This window comes from Camelus bactrianus, chromosome 5, assembly GCF_048773025.1.
Source record: "Camelus bactrianus isolate YW-2024 breed Bactrian camel chromosome 5, ASM4877302v1, whole genome shotgun sequence".
In the NCBI taxonomy this organism is placed as follows: domain Eukaryota; kingdom Metazoa; phylum Chordata; class Mammalia; order Artiodactyla; family Camelidae; genus Camelus; species Camelus bactrianus.
The window spans coordinates 28,764,148-28,789,326 of NC_133543.1; the positions used below are offsets into that span (position 1 = coordinate 28,764,148).

Below are 25,179 nucleotides of genomic sequence, written 5' to 3' on the forward strand. Positions count from 1 at the left end.
AAATGCATCATTAGCTTCTTGCACAGGGGTTCATCTGTCTTCTCCAGGAATGATTTTTCACTGGGAGTCCTTCTCAAAATCCATAAAAAAATTAATTCTCAAAGTTTATCATTTTTTTCTTTTACTTTACCAGTCAGTTCTAGACTTAAAATGGCTTTTTATAGAACCTTCTCTATGAACATTCCCAAATGGGCTTTTACTCATTTGAGGGAAAAAAAACAAAAGGCATGTAAATTATTAAGATATATTATGTAAAATATGTATCCAAATGCAAGTAAATATACCAAATCTAATCTAAAGAGACTAGCTGAAAACAGAGTATTCTTCTTCATATTTCTAAATTAGCATGAATGCTCCACTGACTCAAGTGTCAGAAAACACATTTGCTTTCAGGAGGAGAGAAAGCGTTACTTACAGAGACCCATTATGTGTCAGATAAAATATAAATCACTCAGAGAATAAAATCTTACATAATTCTCTTAATAACTTTATGATTGATATTGTTTATTTTACATAAGAAAACTGAAGCTTGTGGAGTTTCATACACTTAATATTATTATGTGGCCAGTAAATCATGAAGCTAAATTATTTACTGAACTTTATAGTCTATCATACTACTAGTGTGGTATCTACGTATGTATTCATATGAATATTCTGAAAATTTAGCACCATTATAGATTGTGAAGCATACTCATGATAAAGGACAGTGACAGAATATATGAAGTCTTGATAATATGTTATCTTGCATCTTAATAGAGTACATTTAACAGAATGTTAGGAAATATGACTTTTTTAATATACCCTGTAAACTGAAAAATACAGTAATAAAAGTGAGTTTTAAAAGAAGCCCTAAAGGTGTTATTGGCAGGCAGTACAATAATGGTAGATTGGTTGCATTGTTTTAGCTTTAAAGAAAGAGAAATGCAATACACTTACACACACAAACACACAATTCTATCATACTGGACCTAAAATACTGGGTTGACATCCCCACGATTATATTTGGAAGCCTAAGAAAAAAGTAAAGCCATCTTAATCCTTTATCTTCTGGCTTAAATTCCTTATATACTCCAGATATATTAACATTGGTTTTCCTTTCTCTGCCAGTGTTTAAGAATGTTTGCTTTAGAGAAAATCCCCTTAGAGACAGATCTGAACTGAGGCTTCTGATAGGAAATCTGTCACTGTGAACCGCTGTTGTTGCCTGTGAAAACGTAGCACTCACCTAGGAAGGCGTTAACTGAACAATTTGACTTTTCCTTGACTGACATGTGGCTAGAGAGCCAAAGGTACTTTTTTTTTTTTTAACTCTAAACTAAAAGCATCTAAATAAGAAGACTTGCCATTTTAAAATTAAACTGCATACACCATTAAGAAATACTTCTGAAAGAAAAAGACATTCCTTAAAACTATTTGTATTCGATGGGCAGATATTCACATGCCAGGGCCATGCTTGTTATAGTGTCATTTGTAGAATTGTTTGTTCAACGTTAAGCAAAATATTCCCCCCACCTCAGCAGGAGATCTTGGCGCATAATTAAGTTGATCCTTTTCAGAAGGTCTGCGATGCTGTTGTCTGTTTACTGATAAAAAGAGAATCCCATATCTAAAGGGATTTAAAATCTAGTTAGGTTTTTTTCTTAATCCTTTAAAAAAACAGCTCATATTTTTCCTGAAGTACTCTCTGATGACCATCTTTCTTCTATTATTAACTCTAGAAGCCAATTGCTTCTGCATCCGAGACTTGGAATATTTTTGCTTTTAGCCCTAAAGACAATTAAATCACATAGATTTAGTTTTAGCTTCTTCTTTTGTTTACACAACTAAATTCCTGACCCAGAGCCTTACATAATAAAAGTAAAACAAAAGAAAATAGTATTATCCTTATCATTGAGATCTAACCAGTTTAAAGAATAGAAATAATCAACATTTTCAGAATGTCAACTGCATGTAGTAGTAGGAACATGTCTAATAAAAATGTGCCCTGGGTGAGGTAATGCTTATATGGAGAAGGAATGGATTCTCATCAAAGAATAGAAGAGGGATGTTTCCATGTCTCACTTACTACTTCTCTGCTATCTTTCTTGAAGGCTGGCCTGGGCCCTGCACAGAAGCTGCATCCTGCCTATGTCCACATTTCCCCCGAGTCTGGCTCCCACCACTCACTCAGAACTCTCCTGTCTCACCACACTCTCCTCCAGTCTTTAAGGGATGGAGGCAGCAGCTGTACTGAGAAGATAAATTACTGCCGTGGGCCTTGATCTATTTATAATAGTTGCAAATTCAGGTTTGGCTGGTGGCCTTTCACCATAGACACTGATTCATTGGCCCTGAATAGCCCGTGGGCTCCTATGCAACACAACACAGTTGCACCAGGGCTGAATTTGTCTCCTGTGTAGACAACCACTACTCTTAGTATCTTCCTCACATAGATAAATCTCCAGATTTTGAAATAACCCATCTCACCTGGCCTTGCCTGCAGACCAAATGCATATAAAATGCAGATACGCTTAACAATTCAAAGGTATTTCACATCATTGGTACTCAGAGAGACATTTCTGGGCACTAAATATAGGGCCAAAAGACAGAGTATAGGGTGACCATCCTCAAAAATAATGTGAAAGAAGAAGAAAATGCCCAAGTCGCTGGTGATGCAGCCTTACCTACAAGCTTTATAATTTAGCATGAGTACAGAGTCATGGTTGGCTTACTCCTAGAAAAGTCATCACCCTAGAGAATCTATAATGAGTACTAAAATCAATTCATCTACACTTCCCCTTCTAAATATTTCCAAAAACCCCTCTGAAAACTGCCTATCCACATATATACATACCTCCAACAAAAATTATAATACAAGAACTTACAATACCTGCATTCTAAGTACTTACACCTGATAAATAAAATGTTCACTACTTGTAAAGCAAAAAAGGCAAGATACTATTAAAGTTCTATCAGAATAAAGTAACAGTATGTTAAGAATTCTGTCTCTGTTTAGAACTATATTCAATGCCTCTGTGTTTTTCCAAAATCATTACTGATGCCAATTTCTCCATATATGTGGTAGTACTGGAATTAAGCCTTAACAAGGTGGTAAAGACCTGGAGAAATAAAATCTGATTAAAAGAATAGATTATGACTTAATGGCTGGGACATTAGGGTAGAAATGTCAGAGGACGTCAAATAAAGCAAAGCATTGAAAGTTTACCACAGAAGTTGTGCTTCATTAAAAAAAAAAAACAGATTTTTTTAAATTAGAGTAACAGGCACCAGATTTAACCTCAACATGAAACAACCCCCCCAAAAAGATAAAACATATGAAATAATGGTAATCAAGACAATAAACAGGCAACAAAGAACAGTGATCTCTGAGAGACAAGAAACAAAGGAGATGAGCCTTAACATTTGCTGGGTCTTAATGTCTTAAGAGCACCCAGGCTGCAAGATGAGAAGGGGAAACTTAGGGGAAATCCAGTGGACTCCATGAGTTGATAAGACTGAACTGAGTGTCCAAGGAGATCACACAGTTCTCAAGACAGTGATGGAGAAGGGAATGCTGCACAGAATGTGAACCCCAGAGATCTGCAGAGGACCTTCCTTGAGTACATGGCAGAAGATGCATCAGTATACACATATCAGGAAACTACCAGATGCTAGCAAAAGAACCATCCAAAAAGATTATAGGGACAGTAATTGCACCTTACACAGGGCTTGGAATAATGCCTGTTCCCACGAGTAAAACTGGACAATCTTATAATGCACAAGACACTGGTCAGAGTACTCAGAATTCTATTGTCTCAGCAGAAAAGAGTTAGTACTAGAAAACAAAAACACTGCTCTGGTCCCACCTAACAAATCATAAAAGCTAAGTCTCAATGGATAAAACTGTTCCAAGCAACTTAACAATACTGCAAAACAAACCACAAAAAAATTTACAAATACACAAAAAAAGCTGGTACCTTATAAGATAAAAGGACGAACAGGAAAAGAGGGAAAGTGAGCAAAGAACATATGAAAAATAGTGAAAAAGGAACAAAGCACAGATGGCATAAGTAGAAAACAAGTAAGATGATAAGAAACAAGAAAGAAAAGAATTTGTAATTATGCGACGTGGTAGATGTTGACTAAACTTACTGAGGTAGTCACTTTGCAATGAATATATGCGTCAAGTCATCATGTTGTACACCTTAAATTAATACAATGTTGTATTTCAATTACATCTCAATAGAATGGAGGGAAAAAAGAAAGTAATACTGAACAAGAAATAAAATTACCTGTGGTCTTGTCACTGGCATTTGAGTAAGTGTTGGAAATGATGCAAACAAAGGAAGTTATGAAGAGTTTTGCAGGAATCTCAATATGTTATAAATACAATAAATTTGATGTTGACAAAAAAGAGTATTTTAGGGAGGGGGGTTTGGAAGAGTGAAAGGGAGATATATTTGGGGCTTTGAATTAGTCATGGGGCTCCTTGAATTAAGCAAGAAAAACCAACCCTGGCAAACTTAAGGGTGAAAGAAATCAATTTACATTGGGTGTAAATATAAGTATACTGGGTAGATTCTAGAATCTAAGGGTAGAATCAAAGGTTGAGGTTTCCTCTTGAAGCACCATCTTGAATTAGATAGCACATCTTACGGCAAACTCTTTGATATGCTGGATGAGATAAAACCAGCACCCTTTAAAATTCACAAATATCCAAACTGAGAGGCAGTCTACAAAAATACCTGACTAGTACTCTTTAAATTGTCAAAGTCATTGAAAACGAGACTGAGAAAATTCCACAGACCACGGAGATGTGATGACTAGATGTATTGTGGTATCTTGGAACAGAAAAAGAACATTAATGGAAAAACTAGTGAAATCTGAATAAAATCTGGAGTTTAGTTAATAATAAAAAAAAGATGATAGACTCAGATTTAGACATATTCATAATCACATAAAATGTATGATCTAAAAACTCCAATTAAAAGGCAGAGATTACCAATTTGGAAAAATATTCCCAACTCTGCTAACTGTAAGAAATACACTTTAAATATAAAGTCACCAGTATGATAGAAGTAAAAAGATGGAGAAAGATACATTATGCTAATAATAAACAAAAGAAACCTAGAGAGACTGTAATAGTATCAAAGCATATTTCATAGCAAAGAATATTACTAGGGATAATGAAGTTTATTTCCTAATTATAAATGGGTCAGTTCATCAAGAGAAACATAAAAATTCTAAGAGCACCAATAACAAAATTTCAAACTACATGAAGCAAAAACTGGTAGAATTGCAAAACAAAAATAGACAAATGCATAGTAATATCTCACCACAACTGACATAATATGTACACAAAAAATCAGTACAGATATGGAAGAACTAAACAGCACTATCAACCAACTTGATCTAAGGAAATGTACAGAGCACCCAACAACAGCAAAACACACGTTCTTTTCAAAGGCACATAAAATTTTTATCAAGATAGACTAAATCATGAACAACAAAAGATATATCAATAAATTTTAAAGGACTCAGGTTAAGTAATGAAGAAATTCAAGTCATGCAAAGTATGTACTCTGGCTACCAAGGGAATTACATTACAAACAAAAAATACATAGACCATCTCCAATTACTTGGAAACTAAATAATACATTTCTAAGTAACCCATGGGGTGAAGAAGAAATAAAAAGTGAAGTTAGAAAGTACAAGTTATAAATGAAGAGAAATAAAAATACAGTACATGAACACACATGAGATGCTGCTGAAGCATTCTTCATGAGCACAGTCAAAAATGAAACACCTGTATCAGAAGAGAAGAAAGGTTTCAAATCAGTGACCTCATCTTGCACAATAATAACCTAGAATAAGAAGGGCAAATTGAACCCAAAGTAAGGAGAAGAGAAGGATGAAAAGACAAGGCATAGACTATGAGAAAATATTCAAAAAGCATTTGTTCAAAAAATAACTTGGATCCAGAATATATAAAAGTACTTGCAAAATTCTATAATACAAGAACAAACAATCAAATAAAAAGTAGGAAAAATTATATGAATAGATACTTCGCCAAGGAAAATACACAGACAGCAAGCAAGCATATGAAATGATGTTCAATATCATTAGTCATTAATGAAATGCAAATTAAAACCGTAATGAGACACCACTACACATCTACCAGAATGACTGAAAGTTGAAAGTATCGAGTATTGGCAAGGATACGGAGAAATTCAGATTCTCCCACACTGCCAGTGTGAATGTAAAATGGTACAACCACTTTGGATAGGAGTTCGATATTTTCTTAAAAAGTTAAGCATACACTTATCATATGTTCTGGTCTTCTACCTCTAGAGAAAAGAAAGCACGTGTCTATACAAGGACTAATACATCGACTGTTCTTAGAAGTTTGATTTGCAATAGTCTAAAACCTGAATCAGGGGATTACAAGGTACAAACTATTAAGTATAAAATAAACTACAAGGATATATTGTACAACATGGGGAATATAGGAAATATTTTATAATAACTATAAAGAGAATATAACCTTTAAAATGTGAATTATTATATTGTACACTTGAAACATAGTATTTTATATCAACTATACTTCAATTTAAAATAAAAACCCTTACAAATGTTAGTCACTATGTATAAAAATAGATTAAAAAATAAGTTTCTGTTGTGTAGCACAGGGAACTATGTTCAATATCTTGTAATAATCTTTCATAAAAAATATGAAAACAAATATTTGTATATTCGTGACTGAGACAGTGTGCTGTACACCAGAAATTGACACATTGTAACTGACAGTACTTCAATTAAAAAAGATAATAAAAAATAAATAAAATAAACACCTTAAATTAACCCGTGATCATAAATGGGTACATAGATAAAAAAATACTGTGGTATATCCATACAATAGAATTCTTCACAGTAATATAAAGAATGAACATTTGATACAACCACCAACATGGATCACAAAATAATTAAGCTAAGCAAAGTAAGCCAGACAAAAATGAATACATACTGTATGACTCCAGTTTTATCTAATGCACACTAATCCACAGTGACTGAAAGCAGACGAGTGGTTGTCTGTGGAGGCAATGATATAGGGAGTGGTGTGAGGGAGACGTATTGCAAAAGGAAACAGATGCCTAGGTGTGAACCTGTTCATTATCTTGAGTATGGTGATGATTTAATCTGATGATCTGTTCCATAGATCATAACCGCAGCATATAAGTGGGGTTGGTTTCTGGAGAGAGCTAAAGAGTTGATTAGGAAAATGGAAAATAGAACCCATGTAGAGAGATTAAAGAAAATGAAATTATTTGGCCTGAAGAAGGATGTAAAAATATTAATTTGAGGGTCCTTAAACAAAGGACTTTAACACAAAGCATAGTGTTAGGTTATTCAATATTTTCACAGGGAATAATTTAAAAGGAAAAAAAAACAGGCTTAATTTATATTATGAGGATTTTACCTAAACATAAAGAAGTGTTTCTGTTTGCTTTTTTGTTTGTTTGTTTAGATTATGGATGATAGATGTGGTCCTATTAAAGTGGGGTAAAACCAGATGACTTCTAAGGATCCTTTTCCTTTGAAGATTCTGTGAACATCATAATAATACATGAGCCTTAGATGAAACTGAGTGGACATGACATTTTCAGCTCCATCCTTTATTGTGGTTTAGAAATACATTCTGTATTAATTCAGCAACATGGTTAGTGAACACTTTCCATCTGTCAGTAAGATGTTGAAAATTACTAAGTCACAAAATTGAGCCAAAAAAGTGAAACCGGGTGAATGAATAATTTTGTACCAGAAAGAAGTAGTAAATCCCAGCTGTGAAAACCAAATAGCACGAAAAAAGCTATGGAATTTAAGATTGGTACTGACACCCCCTTATCCCACGCTGATAGCTTTTGACTGGTCATACCTTTAGTCAACAGAGTCAAATGTAATTACTTTTGTTTTAACTATTTCAAACTAGAGATTTTAGCATGTTCATTTCTTGAATTTGTTTCAGGGCCAACAAATACATTTAGTGCCAAGACTTAACTGTATCTTCCAAATAAGAATCTGGATAGTTCATGCCCAGTGGTTAATTACCAAATTTCATAAAATAGGAAAAAGAAAAAAATGCTTTCTTGTTACTAAAGTTTTCAAAAAGTTGGAACAAAGCAGTGTTCATAACCTTCACTTCTACAGGGTAAAAGTTTTTGAAAATATACTAAGAGTAATGTTAGCATGAGCAAACATTCTCTTCTCAATAGCCACCTGTATTTTAATCTATTTAGTAACAGTTTATTCATACAAAATTAATAAGAAGCATTGATAACAATAATTCTAGAATTGATTTTATCTATTAATAGATCCCCCGTATTATTTACACTACATTTAGACTGGGAGAAACTTTTGAATAAGAATATAATGAAGATGACATTTTTAAAAGCACCGTTACAGTTCCTTAATGACTTGTATAATGCTTAGAGTTAGACTCTGAGGAATGCCTCCATTTCCTGAAAAAATATATATATATTTATTCAGCAGAAAAGTTTCAGGAAGGAAAAGATATATGATCTAAAAAAAACTCTATATTCATGTTCATTCATTCAGTTAACCAAGAGGAGGACAATATTTTCGAACGTATGACCTGCATGAAGTGGATCGTGCACCAGACAGTTCAGAGTCTGAGCAGGGTGTTAGACACTCTTGACCGGCTGGTGAGAAAGTTATCCCCTGTTCAATTCTCTTTCATTCTTTCTAGTTGCTTCATTATGAAAAGTTTGGTCATGGAAAGATAGGGCTCCTCTCAACACTCACCAATCTCCCTTTTGAACAAAAGGAGAGCTGGATTTTGATAGGCTAAGGTCAAACCAGAATTGTGTCAAACTAGAACTTAATGACATTGTTTTCATTGTACTTATTTTTCCTATTACCTCTATGGTAAGCCACTAGATTTCCATCTGGGATCACAATCAGTGGTCTGTCTTTGCAGAGAAAGGGTTTTAATCACTGACTGTGTTGAGAATTTTCAATGAAGAATGGTGTTAATAACAACCAGACTGGTTTTGGTTCATCGTTACTTTCAAATTGTCTACAGAGAAGGCATCCCTGTACTGCCACTCCTACTCCCACTCACTTTCTGTGACAATAAGTTATTAAAAAAAACTATATAAATATGTATTTTTATGATGATATTATATACATTCCAATTTGTCTTGGATCATTGGAATCTGTGTCTTACTTCCTTGTCTTGTTACAAATTTAAGCCAGGGCAAGGAAGCTCTATGGAGTGAGTAATGGTTAAGTGTATGGGGCTAGAGACATATCCTGTGGATTCAAATTCTGCTCATCCACTTTCTACTTGGGAGACCCGGGGAAAATTACTCACACTCTCTGAGGCTTATATCCTTACCTATAAAATAGCAATAATGATAGTTATCCTCTCTCACATAATACTCTCTCATAGGATTGTTATGAAGATTAAATGATACAATCCATATAAATGTGCTAACAATGCCTAGCAATGATAAGCTTTCAAAACTATTAATTAATTTCATTGTTAAGACTTTTTTTTGAATTCCTAGTGTCACTAAGGCTTAACATTTTCAGAAGATACTTTTTAACTTTTTAAACAAATGAATGTTACAAAGATGCAAAGCTTAATTACCATTATTCAGATATTATGAGTTGGACATGGTAAATCCAGAAAGAAAAAAAAAATGTTTATTTTTGTTTATATTTTAAGTGATCGATTCTCAATTTTCTTCTCTCTGACTCAGTGAAATGTCCTTTATTTAAAAAGAACTGACTGAACTATCTGAGAATTGAGTTCATAAAATGTTTTATGATTACTAAAGGTAGTTTCCTGTACCTCTGTGGTTCCCTGATAGTTACCCAGTGGGATTTTTATTGCTCAGTCCCTCTTTATATGAAGAATCTTGTGGTTTTAAATGCTACAAAGACCACAATGAAGATCTGAGAATCCAAAAGATTCTCTTCTTGAAGCAGTAATCATCATGGGACTGGGTACATGCTCATACCAAGAACTCTAAGTTCATCCAGAGAACTTGTAGGACACACATTCATAAAGTAATATAACATCCCACCATCTATGAAACACTTCTAGGAACAGACAGAAATAGCCATGTGCAGCATCTACTTTTTTTTTTTTAGGCATCTACTTCTTGATGCACAGATATAACTGCTAATGGCATAACTGTATGATCCTTTATAGAAAAACATGATTAATTGGAATTAAGTAATACATTTAATTTCATGAGTACATTTTTGTGTTTAGGATTCAGAAGCTAATACCAAAGAAGCCTAAAATATAAAGTCTCCATATTTGATTTTAAAAAATGTAATATAATAAGAATATTCAGAATGGAGATCTAAAGCTATGTATGCTATTAAGTCATATAAGAAATTTTTGCCATTACAGTTTACTTGGTGACAGAAGAAATGAGATTGATTTTAGGAATATCTTCAACAAGTTGAAACAGTTTAGATGTTACTCTTTCGACAGCTTAATTGATTAAAGTTGTATGCTAGTTTATAACACTTGGAAATAAGTTCCCAGCATTCTGATATGGATTTTTTTTTTGAGTCTTCCACTCAATACTTAAGACCAATTGTCAGTACACTCTATTCCTGAAGAACTGATTGCAATGAATTAAAACAAATACCATACATTTTTCTTCAATGTTAACATTTGATATTACCATTTACAGCAAAATGGTTACTACATTACTGCAGATATACACATATGTAACTTTCTATTAGTTTAAGATTAAATATAAATATATGAACTTAAATTAGTCATCTGATTGCTTGAGTAAGATACACAATTCACATAATCCAAATACCATTAATTGAAAATATAACTAGATTTACTTGAACTTTAATAAACAGCATCAGTTTATATTCTGCTTTTCCTTAAATGTCAGTCAAAACCCAGTAACTATATCGAAAGGGAAATATTTATATACTGGAAATTTGTCTCTTTCTTAGACCATAGAGGTCTGAAGGGAAGTGCTGTAACCATATGGATAATATGACCTCATAGGGATGAGAAACCTCAGGTCACAGGGTAGCTCTGCTCTCTATTTTATCTCTCTAGCCTCTAAATTGTATTTTTCAAGCCAATTCTGCTTTAGGTCACAGGAAACTCATCATGAAGAATTTCTGTTCGTTTTCTTCTTAAAATTGCTCTCAAGATTTTTGGATTTGAGAAATAAAAATATTAATTAGAAAGTTAAGATTTCAAAGGATAATAAAAATAATAATTTACTCCGGCATCCATAACCCAGCAAGAGGTAAGAGAGTTCATTACCACACACTAACTCCTACTTTACCTCTTTTTCCCCTCTCATTTCCCACATGAACTCTGAACAAGGAACCATATATGAACAGTGGCCTGATGACAAGAAAAATCTATCCCAGAGGCTTTGCATCTCAGGCATTGAATCTAAAACTGATTGGAGCATAAGTATGGCTGTCAGAATAATCATCTATACAACATCTGTTCACTATACACAGATTACAAAGCTAATAAATGGTACAGTTACAACTCTACAATAGGTCTTTTATTCTCATTACTATGTTCTGTCCTGAAATGTTAATGGCAGAAAATGGATAGTCTTTTTGTAAACAAAATCTGATACCACTTGGATCCTCAAACTGACTTTAACATATAAGCACAAATCTAAGTTTTCTTTAAGGGATAAACAAAAATACTTTCTACTCTAGATGCGTTACCAAGTGTTGCTGCTAAGAAAAAGCATCGTAATCTTGCATTCTACCTATTTTCATTCACTAACATACAGTATAATCATATACTGGATACACATGGTACTAAACAACATTAAATAATCCCTGAAAATATAAATGTAGAATATTCTCTAAGGAAACTGCCAGCCCAAAGGATATGTTAACAGAATCTCATAATCTAAAACAAACACACATATTTTTGTTCTAAAGGTAGGTTAAAGGAGACGAATTTTTAAAGTTTTACACTTCTTATATTTTTATAAATTGTCTAATACTTATTCTCCCCAAGTACTGCTATAAATCTGCTACCAGGATTTGTGTGTGTGTGTGTGTGTGTGAGAGAGAGAGAAAGAGATTTTATTTTACTTATTTTTAGAGAATCAAATACACTTGGCCAAGGATGAGAGGAGCAGTACGACAAGGATGAAGTTTTTCAAATAAAAATAACACATTATGTTAAATTAATGACTCAATTTCTTTAAAAAAAAAAAAAAACTGCACGAACCCAGTTCTTATTAAAACTCATGTGCAGCTTTCCTCCTTACAAACTCAACTATAACCCTCACTGGCAAAAAGCTATTTCCTCTCTTGCCTTTTACTACAGATCAATCCAGAGCCTGGAACATTTGGCAGGCCTCCTGACTCATTACATGGGCTCTTCTTTAGTTTTGTGCAATTTTAAATCTAACAGTTTCCTCTTATTATTAAGAGAGAAAAATAAAATAACCACCAAATAATTGCACATCCTTGTGGTAGAGAAACAATCAATGCATAACGGTTACTGAATATAAGTTATTAAAAGACTAAATGTGTTCCACTTAGACTATTCAGTGATCCACGTGTAGTCCATTCATTTATTTGTATAAAAGCTAGAAGGCAATTTCCTGGTGCCATTCATACAGATAGGCTCTTCTTCAAGGACTCCACTGGAACCAAAATGTTTTAGTGCAAAAGAGTCTCTTTCTTTCTCCCTCTCTGTCATACACACACACACACACACACACACACAGAGACATATACACAAATGTAACTGACAGAAGAAGGAGAAAATATTGAATTTTCCAAAACAAATAAATAGGTGAATGACAGCAAAATATAATACTTCAAAAATTTTAGCATAAAATGCAGAAATACTAGTATAAAAACACACCTGTAAGCTCTACACGTAAATGGGTTTGTCTACAAATATGTTTATTTTAACCACAATTACTTTAAAAGTTTGGAAATGTATGAAAAATTAAATTATTACTAAAAATTATATTTAAAAGATGGCATATGTATACAGTGTGTTTTTAAAGTAGCAACATAGAGCTATGTAATTACTTTTTAAAGTTTTAGCATTGGACTGAGTGTCAACCACACAGACCCCAGAATCACTTACATACTAGGCAATATGTACAAAGTATGTTCTGAGAGAAAATGATTCTATAGGATGTTATTAAGTGCTATTTTACAAATCATCTGGGGGTCAGGTAAGTATACAATCAAAACACTTTGTAAAACAATCAAACAATGTGGTTTCATTTCTCTCCCTCATAACTTATCTTGTTCCACAGCTGTTTCATCAGGGTTAAGGGGTGAGGTTGGCAAATGTCACCTCAGTAATCAGTAAGATACGATGCAGAATCCATTTCTTTCAGGCAAGTAGAAAAAGTAGACTAATGCCCACTGATCCTGAGAGACTGAGAGGAACAGCAGGGGTTGAGTGGAGGGTTTAGCCGCATTTGTGCTCAAGACAGGGGCGGGCCATTTAGATTGACACGAGACAGACCAAGAACAATGAAAAGACAAGTGTTAATGCCGACCCACTTTTATCTTGGGGAGATGCCAAGCTTCTAGGAGAAACATCAAGTACCAGGTGTATGACATAGCCAGCAGAACTCAGGAACGACTGATTTATGACATTAAAAGTGGGTGATAGCCAGCTAGATAAGCACGAGGTGGTCTCCCTAGCTCCTGAGGAGTCCTGGAAACTTGCAAGATCATATGTCTCTGTGAGGATCTTAGCTCAAGGGGTTTCATGGATCAGCAGAAACTTAAGATTGGGCTGCAGCTCACCAAGAATGGAGCTGTGGGGACAAAGAGCCAAGCCCACTCCACTCAAGCAACACTCCACAGCACAGGTTAGTTACTACAGACCAGACCAACCAGGTAGCAGGGCCCAGAAGGGTCCCAAAGCGTGTGCAGAGTAGCGGCCCTTTCTCCTCCCCACCAGCTAACACAAAGGTATATAAGGACAGAAATGGGCTGCAGTTATTATTGTAGGCATTTAGATGTTTTAAGAGATACTTTCAGCCAAATGTTGAATCTATTAAAAATGTTACATGGTGCTTACTGTGTAATTTCTGTACAAATCTGTACGTCTGAAATATTTTATAATTTAATACATACTCGCTTTAACTTAAAAATGTGTATTTTTCTTATATTTTCATAGCTTGGGTAACCTGATTCAAATCTCCACATCAGACATTTAATGAAAAATAAAAGCAAGCACTGATGAGTTCTCGCTTTTGGTTTGAATGTGTTCAGTGTCATGTTTGAAATCCAGGCTGTGGAGGGTATGAAGTTACTGTAGGAAGTTCAAATTCTTCTCACAAGCCACATCTAACGTGATTACAGCAAATGCATTAAGTAAAAATAACTAGCCGAGCAGCAGGCAGGTTGTAAATCAAGACTGCTCAAAAGTAGCAAATGATGCTCAATCCACATGGAAGCAAGACTCTCTTTGGTGACACAGTTCTAGATCAGGTGAAGGGGTGTAGAAGAAGAAATCAGGAAAAGAAACCACAGGGAGGAGCAATGTGGCAGAGCAAACAGTCAATTCTAGATGGTGGAGCTGTGATTGTGAAGTCAACCAGGAAAGCCCACACAGGAAACTGATGAAAAGAATGTTTCACAGAGATCTAGGGCACTGAGAGTCTAAACTGTACACCAGGGAGAGGGAATATAATGGAAAGACATATTCTGTTATCATCTTACAAGAATCAAATTGTAGAAAAATTTCTACTCTGAATACAAAGCTGAAGTATGAATCCAATACAGATCTGTCAAATCCCTAAATCCACACTTCATTCCTAAAATAGATAATGGCAGGCAGAAAGAGTGAATAAAGTTGGAAAGTGAGATTCTGAATGAAAATCCCACAGCTGCCACAACTGGAATATTCTAGTTATTGTGGTCAGGCATTCAAATGTGTGTTCCCCCAGTATTGTAATAAACGGTGAAACAGCCTTCCAAGAGTAGCTAACATCAATAGCCTAGTGAAAGAGGGTTTATCTACATTTTAAAAAGCTTGTTTATCTTTGGGCATAGAGTGAGATAAAAATAAACAGAATTAAGTAAAAAGAATTCTATAATAACTATTAACAACTCACAAAACAAACTTTGCAACTGCCATCCTCCCTTGGTATCCACAGGGGACTGGTTCCGGGATGCCTGTGGATTCCAAAATCCATGCATGCTCAAGTTCCTTATGTAAATTGGCTTAGTATAGTTGGCTGTCTGTGGCTAAGACTGGCCCACTGTATCTTGCTATGACTCTGAGGGTAACACAGATTTAAATGTATACTTACACATAAACAGAATTAAAAGGTGTTTTAAAAATACTTTTGAATTTAAACCCAAATGTGCCAAATGTAGCTTTCATGGACTCAAATGTAACCATTTCAAAAACTAGATATAATAAAATGAGAAATTATGCAGTTGGTTTAATTTTTAAATTAAAGGCTAACCACAACTAGATCATTGGACAAAGACTCCTAAATTATATTTAATCCATATCTGTTCAAAGGGGTTTCAAAGCCTCCTTTATTTCTAGACTAGCATACAATTTTTATACATATTAAATATTAGTGATTAAATTATTAAGTACTCATAAGATTGCAAAAGTCACCTTGGGCTGAATTCAACAAATGTGGTGTTCTGGTAAATATAGAAATTAAATAATTGTTAAAACATTTACACATCGCTGGTTATTCATTTCCGTATACTACATGTGTATTTTGTTTTTGTTAAGTCACTGTGCTCTGTTTCGCTAGGCTTTTCCACAGTGTCTGTCTGTATCTGTCTCTCTCGCCCATGTGTGTGGGCCTCTACATTGGCTTTATTTACACAATTAAAAGCAAAACAAAACAAAACATTTCATTTAGGTCAAGGTAGAACTGACTACAATGCTGGAACTTCAGATAGAAGTCAATGAGATGTAGCACTGTAGTTAAATACAAATACTGGTGCTGAGAAAAAAGATGGAAGGGCTAGGTGAACTCCAAGAGGAAAAGAGAATCTCCTCTACATTGAGCGCTGGGCTAAGACAGTACAGGAGGCAACCGAAACAAAAGTGGGTTGCAAGTGGAGATCTTGCAACAGACAATAGGCCAGTCACTCAACAGCCTTTAATGCAAGTCTATGGTCCCTCCTGCCAGGCCACTTGACCTGTGAAATACATCCCCTATCGTAGGCAAGTCCCATTCTCACCCACAAAGAAACATGCAACTTATATTCAAACAGTAAGGCAGTGGCATGACAGGGTTAGTCTTTAAGAAGAGTTATGTTTCCTTCTCACTCAATAAAGCATCAAAAGAGGAATTATCCTACAACACAAGGGTGTTAACAGAATTAGCAAAAATACATGGCATTTCTACATTTATTGAAGAGGGTAAAGGGAAAGAAGGTGGTCTTTTAGCTCCTTCAAAAATAAGGATTGATAAACGCCATGCTAAAATAGGACGTAGAAGAAGTTTCTTTAAATTAAATTAGCATCGGCCCACAGTAAAATTTTATAGTGGGTTTAAGACAAATCAAATGGTAACCCTCTTTCATCCTTTCCCTTTTTCTGTATGTAGGTGTATATCTGCATGCTGGTTTGGAACTAACAGCAATAATGCTGGCTAAGATATCCTACAGAACTTTATAACAGAAAATATTTAAGTATTTTCCTCTTTATATAGAAAGAATGAGGTGGATTATGCTATGTTCCCAGAGCAGAGGCTTTGGTGTCCAGTAAGCCTGGATTCAAGTCCCAGTTCCACCACTTGCCGGCTATGGGATTTTAGTCAAGTTACTCCTTGGGCCTCATTTTCCTCAACCACAAAATAGGGATAATAAAGTGGTTAAGTGAAGTAACCACTGTCAGCTTTTAACATATCTCTTCAGCCATATGATGTGGTAAATCAAATAAACATTAGGCATTACTGTTATTATGATGATGGAAAATTATCCGTTTGAACAATATAATGTATCAGAACAGTTAAATCACATCAAAGTGAGGTGGAAGAAGAACAAAATATAGAAAAAAAATTTCAGCCAAGGAATTATTCAGATAGCTAATATAAATCATTATTCCTGGTTGCTTTGGTAAACCAAAATGCAAAAGACAACAGAGCAAAATACCCAGTAACATACACTAGTCTGCAGAAGTCCATGATAATTGTTATGGACAAATTGCTGATGAATGTAGCTGGAGGCCTTGTGAATTGATTATGAAGACAAATTTTACAAAGCGATAAACGGAGGTTTTATGACACTATGAAGTGATAGCTATACTGGTTGCATGTCCTGAAGACAGTCATATGGAGACTGTGTTAGGAAAAAAACAACACTTGAAGTCACATTACATGATTATACATGTAGCTTATGAGCGTTGTTCAATACAACAGAATGTCAAAGAATCTAAAAGTTTTTCATTATTCTGATTTCTCCCAGAAGACTTGATTACGAGTAGTGTGGAATCTAGCAAATGCATTTAACATAATTTTGTCTATGAAGCCTGGAAATTCTGTCTTTAGTTTGGACAAACTTTGTCTTTTCTAATCAATTACTAGACTAAATCCTTTTTTGCTTCCCCAACAACGCCAAGTTTGGTGCATTCACCTGAAAATATCCTCAATTAATGTTTAATAAATATTGATAAAATGAGTTACACATGAAAACTACTTTCATTCCTGTCTCACTGTCGACATTTTTAAGATAGAATCAAATGCACTAAACAAAATGAATACACACATTCTCTATTTCTGCAATGCTAATTAAGGAATGATAACTGAAAATAAAGTAATTGATTTTAAGTGAAAATATTAATATCTCAGAAACAACAGGTAACGTAAGTGATTGCTGTCATCTACTAAAACAGAACATATCCTCTTTTCCCTTTTTCCCACCATGTTTAAGAAGAAACAATAATCATCAGATAAGTGGAAAAAAATACGTATTTAAGGAGAAAAATGAAGTCTAGAACAATATGAAAACAGTATTCTATGAAAAGAGTATTTCATTGTTTCTGTTCATTAAATGCAAATACTCTTAACATAAGAAGATAGTTTTATCCTACCTTTTAGATCTGTCTTTTTACAAACAGTTTCGACTTGTACTAAGCAATACTTCTCTTCTGCCTTACCCCTCCATGCTTTTTATTAAAAGAGCTAATTGGAGGTTGTTGACGCTGGGAACACACAGGCGAAACTTCCTCATGTAAGACTTGAGTTGTATCAGAATTGTGTTCAGATTCACTTCACTATGGCCATCTTAAATGATATAAATACAATAGCTAAGATCCACGGTGGTAAAACACTCACCGCAGCTGGCCTCGTCTGATGCATCTGCGCAGTCTGGGTCCTCGTCACAAACCCACAGCTTGGAAATGCAATGTTTGGTAGTTTTACATTGGAAGTAGTCTGGAGAGCAGCTGTTTTCAGCTTAAGAAGAAAGCATCTGTTAAAATGTAGCTTTAGACAAGAACAGACATTTTATTTAAAAAGCAATTAGACAAATCATTAAACTGGTCAACTGAAAATGCATCATCTTAATTAATAGGGCTCATAGGTGAGGAGTTTTTTGTTAACTTTCAATTATCTGTAATGTATTCCTATTATCCATTCCAGTACAAACAAATAAAACTATAATTCTGCAATGATGCATTTGATAAAACTCAGAGTTTTTAAAACTACCCCACCTTGATTAGATGTCTTGAAATTAAAAATAAAGAACTCAGGGTCTTTCAAAGTAACTTTTTTCTAGATAAATGAATTTAAGAATTTATAATATGCATTTTTATAAAAGGAAAAAGGCTAAAATCAGAGAATGAGGAAATAAAAATCATAAAATTTATCAAAGCCTCTAGCTGTGTTGAGTTTTTGAGGGAAGAGGTGAACATCTGACTCAAATTGTAAACTGCATCACAAATCCTAGTCAGTTTAATGGATCAGCTTCTAGAATGGCTAACCATAAAGAACTGGTACTGACTTTATTCTGAATGCACCATCTTAATCAAATTGCTGGATGACTGCACATTATTTACTGATAAAAGTTTTCGGGGAATAAAATAAAACTTCAGCAAGACAGAAATGTTGACATCAGTTCTCCTGAAACCCTGAAACTTGACAGGTGTTCTATCGTTCAGATCCTGTGTGTGTATATATGTAAGCGTGTACGTGCCTACCTGCCTACGTGCACGTATGTATACAGTGTAAACTGGTTTGCCTTCCATTTAATGCAATAATATTTTTTTAATGTGAGATGGGAATAAAAGGCAGTTAGAATGAAAAATATTTTACAATTGTTTCTTGAAGTCCCTTGTTAAGATATTTTAAAAGGTGAATTATTTACACACTTTTAACAAGTAATTTTGTTAGGTTACTTTGACTAGATTTTTGTTTCTTGTTATACACTCAATATATTGTTTTGGGGGAAAAAATCTCTAATTGAAATGGAGTTGATTTCAAGTAACCGATTAAATCAATAGAAGAAATGCACCTGTAGCTACTTAATATGATTAAAAATTATTTTTTAAGAAAACACCATAATCACCTGTAATTTTGTTTTTGCTATTTCTCTTAAGGATGAAGTGGGTGAATGTGTGTTTTTTCATGTTTGTCATAATCTCTAGGTAGCTTTTAAAATAAAGATCACTCATGTTTTATATTTCTCTATATTTTTTACACAGAGTTTCTTAAATACTTCATCCCAATAGACACCTGTTTGGAATTGTTTGCTCATCCTTGTGGTTGTATCTTCTATACCATATACGTTTATGATGAACAATAATAATTTTAGACCAATTTCAGCTGGGAGCCAGATGTAACACAGAACATGGTGAGGTGACTTACGACAGTCCCTTTCATCTTCCTCGTCCCCACAGTCGTCCTGCCCGTTACATCTGAGGTTTACCGGGATGCATTTCTGGTTCTTGGTACACTTGAACTGACCTGAGAGGCAGACGTGTGTGTCTGAAGGATGGAAAGAACAAAGAATCCTGCGCTAAAGCCTGTGTCTGAATTTAAATCGGTGCCGATATAATCAGCTAAGAATTAGATTTATGTTCTCCTTGGTTACGGATGGAATCACCTACCACAGTTGAGCTCATCAGAATTGTCGCCACAGTCATTCTCTCCATCACAGATGAAAGCAGGCAGAGCACAGAGCCCCGTTCCACACTGAAACCGGCCGGGCTGACATTTAAATTCAGCTAGGGGAGGAAACATATAGGTGTCATGGAATGAAAATCTCAGCTCATGACTTCTTAAACAGGGCTTTTCTGACATTCAAAGTGTTTACTGTATTATGAGATTAAATATGTCCTAGAGCACAATGCAAATGTTTCACATCTAGATAGCTATTAGATTCAGATGTACAATTAAGCTATGACCTGCTCCGATGGCCTCCAGATTACATTTTATAAACTAATAGTAAGAAGAAAGATATTAATAGCATATAAATACAAATATGTATATACTTAAAACATATAAATGCCTCCTCTATTCAAACAAATGATACAAAGAGGTTATGTGGCAGAGCACAATTTATTGTACTATTTTAAAATGTTATTCCAGTATGACTTAAAAAATTATTTCTCTTTGATCACTTTGCTGCCTGTGATGTGTTAAAAGAAGAACATCTGCCCTCAATACATACTTTAAGCAAATGCTTCCTATAACTATCACATTTTAAATCAGAATTATTGATTTTTATTCCTATAATCCTATTAATAAATAAGGACAATATTTTGTAACTAGTAAAGATTTTTATATACCATACATACTTTGTTATAACAAATAATTCCCAGATGATAATGTAGTCTTTGCTATATTCTCTGGGTTTTCCTAAGGAATAATAATAATAACAATAGTAATAATAAAATAGGATCTATTGAAAATCTACCCTGTGTCAGGCACTGGCCTAGGCTCTTTCATATATAATCACTAATTGAATATCATTATAACCTTCTCACCTCAGCATCACCATGACCATTTTATAAATGAGAAAAGTAAGTCTCATGGGTATTAATAATTAACCAAGGATGTACAAGTTTCAAGTGCCATAGTAGAAATTTAAACCCACATTTGACTCTGAAGTCTGCTCCCAAACTATGTTGTTTGCAATAAAACACTTATCTTTTGACTGATGATCCTAATGTATGTTACTAATCGCTGACTTAGAGGTTAATAGTATGCTGTCTATTAGTTCAAGTCAGTCAATCAAATGTTAATAAATTATATTTTGTACTTTCTTTGGAAAATAAATTAGGCTTTTATAATTAAAATACTAATTAAAATTTTCTTTAACATTAATAAAACTCTTAATATATGCATGGCTTCCACAGAACTGAGTTCTAAAATGTTGAAAGTCATTTACCTCTAATTTAGACATTTATGAATTACTCACACTAAGTGTTTAAATTGGGTGATACTTAATTTTCTCATGCTCTAAACATATCCATTTCCTCTATTTCCTCCTGCTTCATATACAATTTTCTTTAATATTTCTTTGCCCATAATTGCTGTTATATTTTTCTACACTATGAATGGTGCACAATTATAATTTTTAGACCAATTTCAGATAGGAGTCAAAAATAAGGCAAGACAGAACAGTTTGAGGTGACTTATGATGGTCCCTTTCATCTTTCTCATCCCCACAATCATCTTGTCCATTATAAGTTAGGTTGTCCAGAACCTTTCCATAAGAAAGGTTGTAACTGTTAAAGGAGTTTCAATGCCTGTTAAGTAACTGGGAAGCCTATGTGCCTCTAAATGCGTCTCTAGGACGATACTTGGTGTATTAGAGTATTATAGGAAACATAGTTACAAACTTATGATGCCAGAGAATTTCTCAATGCTTCACTCTTAACTATATTTGCATAAATAACACTATTGAACCTGGGATCAAGTTTTTCTGCTTTTTCAGGTGAAATTATAGGTATTGTCAGTGGCTCTTAATACTTGTAAATTTTGATGATGCAGCTACTCAAAAATGAATTCTAAACATTCCACAGACTCATGAACATCATTTTCCATCTCACCATGGCTCTCAAAATAAAATGTCATGAGTACAGATGTTCAGTGCTCTTAACCCGTCAACTCCAAGCAACAGATCATTTATTAAAAGATCACAGAGATAATGTCACCAATAAAAAAATGTAGTATTGGTATTTAACCACGATGAGGATCATACAGAGACTCTTAGACACCAGATGTCTCTTTGGTTCCCCTCAAAAGACATTAAAGTCATATTTGCTCACCAAATATTCTGAAGGTGGGTAAATATAAAAAAAAATGCTAAATCTCTAGGTAATTTTTCATATTTAGTATGATTATAGCATAAAATTTCAGTCAAGATTAAAATTACAGGAGCAGTAAATATTTTAGAAGAGAGAGCATTGGGTGCTATTGACTTTGTCTGCAGGTCCTTATGGTGGTAATTCCTCAAAAGACACTTTAAATCTGGGCAGGAAAGGTCACTGTAATAAAAAATAAATTCACACAATCATTTTTGTTTATTTCTATAAATTACAAAAATAAGCTATATTTACTTTATTTACTATATTGTAATAAAGTTTAGTTTTGTGGGGAAATTAATAACTTTAAATGAGTAAATCTCAATTGGCCACCATAATTTCTCATTCCTCAATATTCTCTTTAATTCAATAACTTAAAAAAAGAATAATTCAAGCATAATAGTATGCTATCTCATACAGATACTACTCTTCATATATTGTCCATCATAGGGAAAACAAAAACTATATTAAAAAATCGAAGAGCAACAGACCTTTCAGAAATAGAAAAACAGTATTAGAAAAGCAATGACTTTTATAACTTTTCCCCTTCTCATTGAGTATATTATTTACTGCTTTCAAACAAATACATTAAACATGAAAAAACTTCAAATGTTTGATATACTTGGTAGTGACCAGAGAGATGGAATACAGCTCATCTAAGTAACGATCCAGCAGCCCTAAGTTTGAAACAGCCTTGTAATTATGTGGTGAAAAGTTTTACAGCAGAAAGTAGCTAGCTTTCACTGAGACATTACACTGTCCTTCTTTAGTGCAAGTCTAAGGATCTTGATCTCAATTGGCAAGACCAAATCATGGCAACCATCCAATGGGATGTTGAGGGAATTATCATGACTGCCTACAAGCATCTTCAACTTGACAGGACAGTACTGGAGTGACCCATGGAGTGAACTATAAAAGGCTATCAAGGAAAAGTCTGTTGATTGTCCATTACCACCTACGTTGCCAAAGACAGCTAAAAAAAAATAGCACCTAACCATGCCAATAACAGTCAAATGTCAAGACATAATTGGTAGTCACTCTAAGGCAACTACTAAGAGCATATTAAGTTGCCTAATAGCAAACTAATGATTTCCATTGGAAAACTCTTACTTTTCAAGAATTTTCAGTATTTTAATAATGACAGAAAGGTTGAAGGATTGTATCCCTTAAAAGGCAAGATTTCAGTCATTGAGTGGCATTTTAAAAACTTGCCCATTTTTGCTTCTAATTTAGTGACATATTAAGTCAAAATCATGCTGATTTTTCTCTACTGATCACTACATGAAGAGTTTAGTATTCTACAAGTAAAAAAAAAATTGAGAAAAAAGAAAACTAACAAAAATTGCTGATGGTGTCATTGTCAATGTAATAGTGATCAGAGACATACACAAGACACTGCAACAATTTTTGTAGTATTTTTACACATTGACATATTAAATCTTTCTATTTCAATTTTGGAAAACCATCAGAAGGCAATGCTTAGGATCTAGCTTCACTTTTCAGGTCTGGGATTTCAGGAACTCTCAAGTCTAAATTCCTACATCCTCCAGAGTACTCACGACAGTCATCTGGTTCGTCAGATCCATCACCACAGTCATCCACGGTGTCACATTTCCACCAGAACGGAATACATTTATCAGTTTTGCAACGAAACTTTGAAAAAAAAAAAAAAGAAAGATTGAAAACCTGCTCATATATAATGGATATTTAAAAACTCCCCAGGGCAGAGTGGCCTAGCCTACTACCTTGTAGTGGATGTAAACTGTGGTGGTCTCAGAGAATTCTGCATTAAGGAATAAATGCACAACACACAGTAAAATGACCTGCCAGGAAAGCACATCGTTCAGGAAGACCTCCCGAGATTTCCTGTGCACAGACAATTTCACCAATTTACATATTGTCAACAGCAGCTTTCTCACCATAACAACAGTTAAGTAGCTGCTGCAGAGAACACGTAGCCCACAAAGTCTAAAAGAGTTATTATCCGGCCCTTTACAGAAAAAGTTTGCTCCACACTCAATAGGGCTAAAAATCATCAGGAATATCGGAAAGAGGTATTAAGTTGAATTAATTTAGTTAGAGTTAATTTAACAAATTGAACTAATTTGAATTATTGTTCCTGCCTACTTCACTATTGGTCAGCTATACACAGCGAAAAAGAAAGCTCAGTTTATTCCTTAGTGATATCAGACCACAAAACGGATCCTTTTTTCAGTAACATTTGGTTCCAAGAGTACCTTCATAAGATAGAACAAACTGAAGAAAAAACACTTTCCATACAGAGAGCACATGCAGCACATCCTGAAGTAGTTGCCAGGAAAAACACAAGCCATAAAGTTTAGCAGATTTATTCTAGCACTATCAATTTTTTTTCTTTTTTTCTTCTTCTGAAATTGAAACTGTTAGAGAGGTATTTTCTAAAATGTATTAATTTTCTTTTTGAAGTATTTCTGTTGTAATTTCCAGATGAGTGACTAACAGCAAGGTGGCATTTATCTTAGCATGTTGCATGCCAGACAGATTTGTAGAAAAAATACAACCTAGGTTCAATTTTCTCTAATGAAAATGGATTAGCAAACTAAAAGATTATTCATTTAAAACAGTTAAATATATCTAGAGAAAACTGTAATTCCAAAGACACACACACCCCAGTGTTCATAGCATCACTATTCATGATAGCCAAGACATGGAAACCACGCAAACGTCCATTGGTAGATGACTGGATAAAGAAGATGTGAGATATATAATGGAATATTACTCATCCATAAAAAAGAACGAAATAATGCCACTTGTAGCAACATGGATGGACCTAGAGATTATCATATTAAGTGAAGTAAGTCAGACAAAGACAAGTATCATATAATCACTCATATGTGGAATCTTAA

The 25,179-nt window shown here is 34.2% G+C and overlaps 1 protein-coding gene across 1 annotated transcript in view; it reads right to left on the bottom strand.

The window, feature by feature from the left end:
* LRP1B (LDL receptor related protein 1B) overlaps window positions 1-25,179 on the bottom strand; it is a 1,597,029-nt gene that overhangs the window by 152,853 nt on the left and 1,418,997 nt on the right. Inside the window, exons 63-66 of the mRNA XM_074363587.1 lie at window positions 23,854-23,947; window positions 20,093-20,209; window positions 19,851-19,970; window positions 18,321-18,440 (exon numbers count right to left, since the gene is read on the bottom strand). Of these exons, the coding sequence (XP_074219688.1) occupies window positions 18,321-18,440; window positions 19,851-19,970; window positions 20,093-20,209; window positions 23,854-23,947 (451 nt within the window). The remainder of the gene's footprint in view (window positions 1-18,320; window positions 18,441-19,850; window positions 19,971-20,092; window positions 20,210-23,853; window positions 23,948-25,179) is intronic.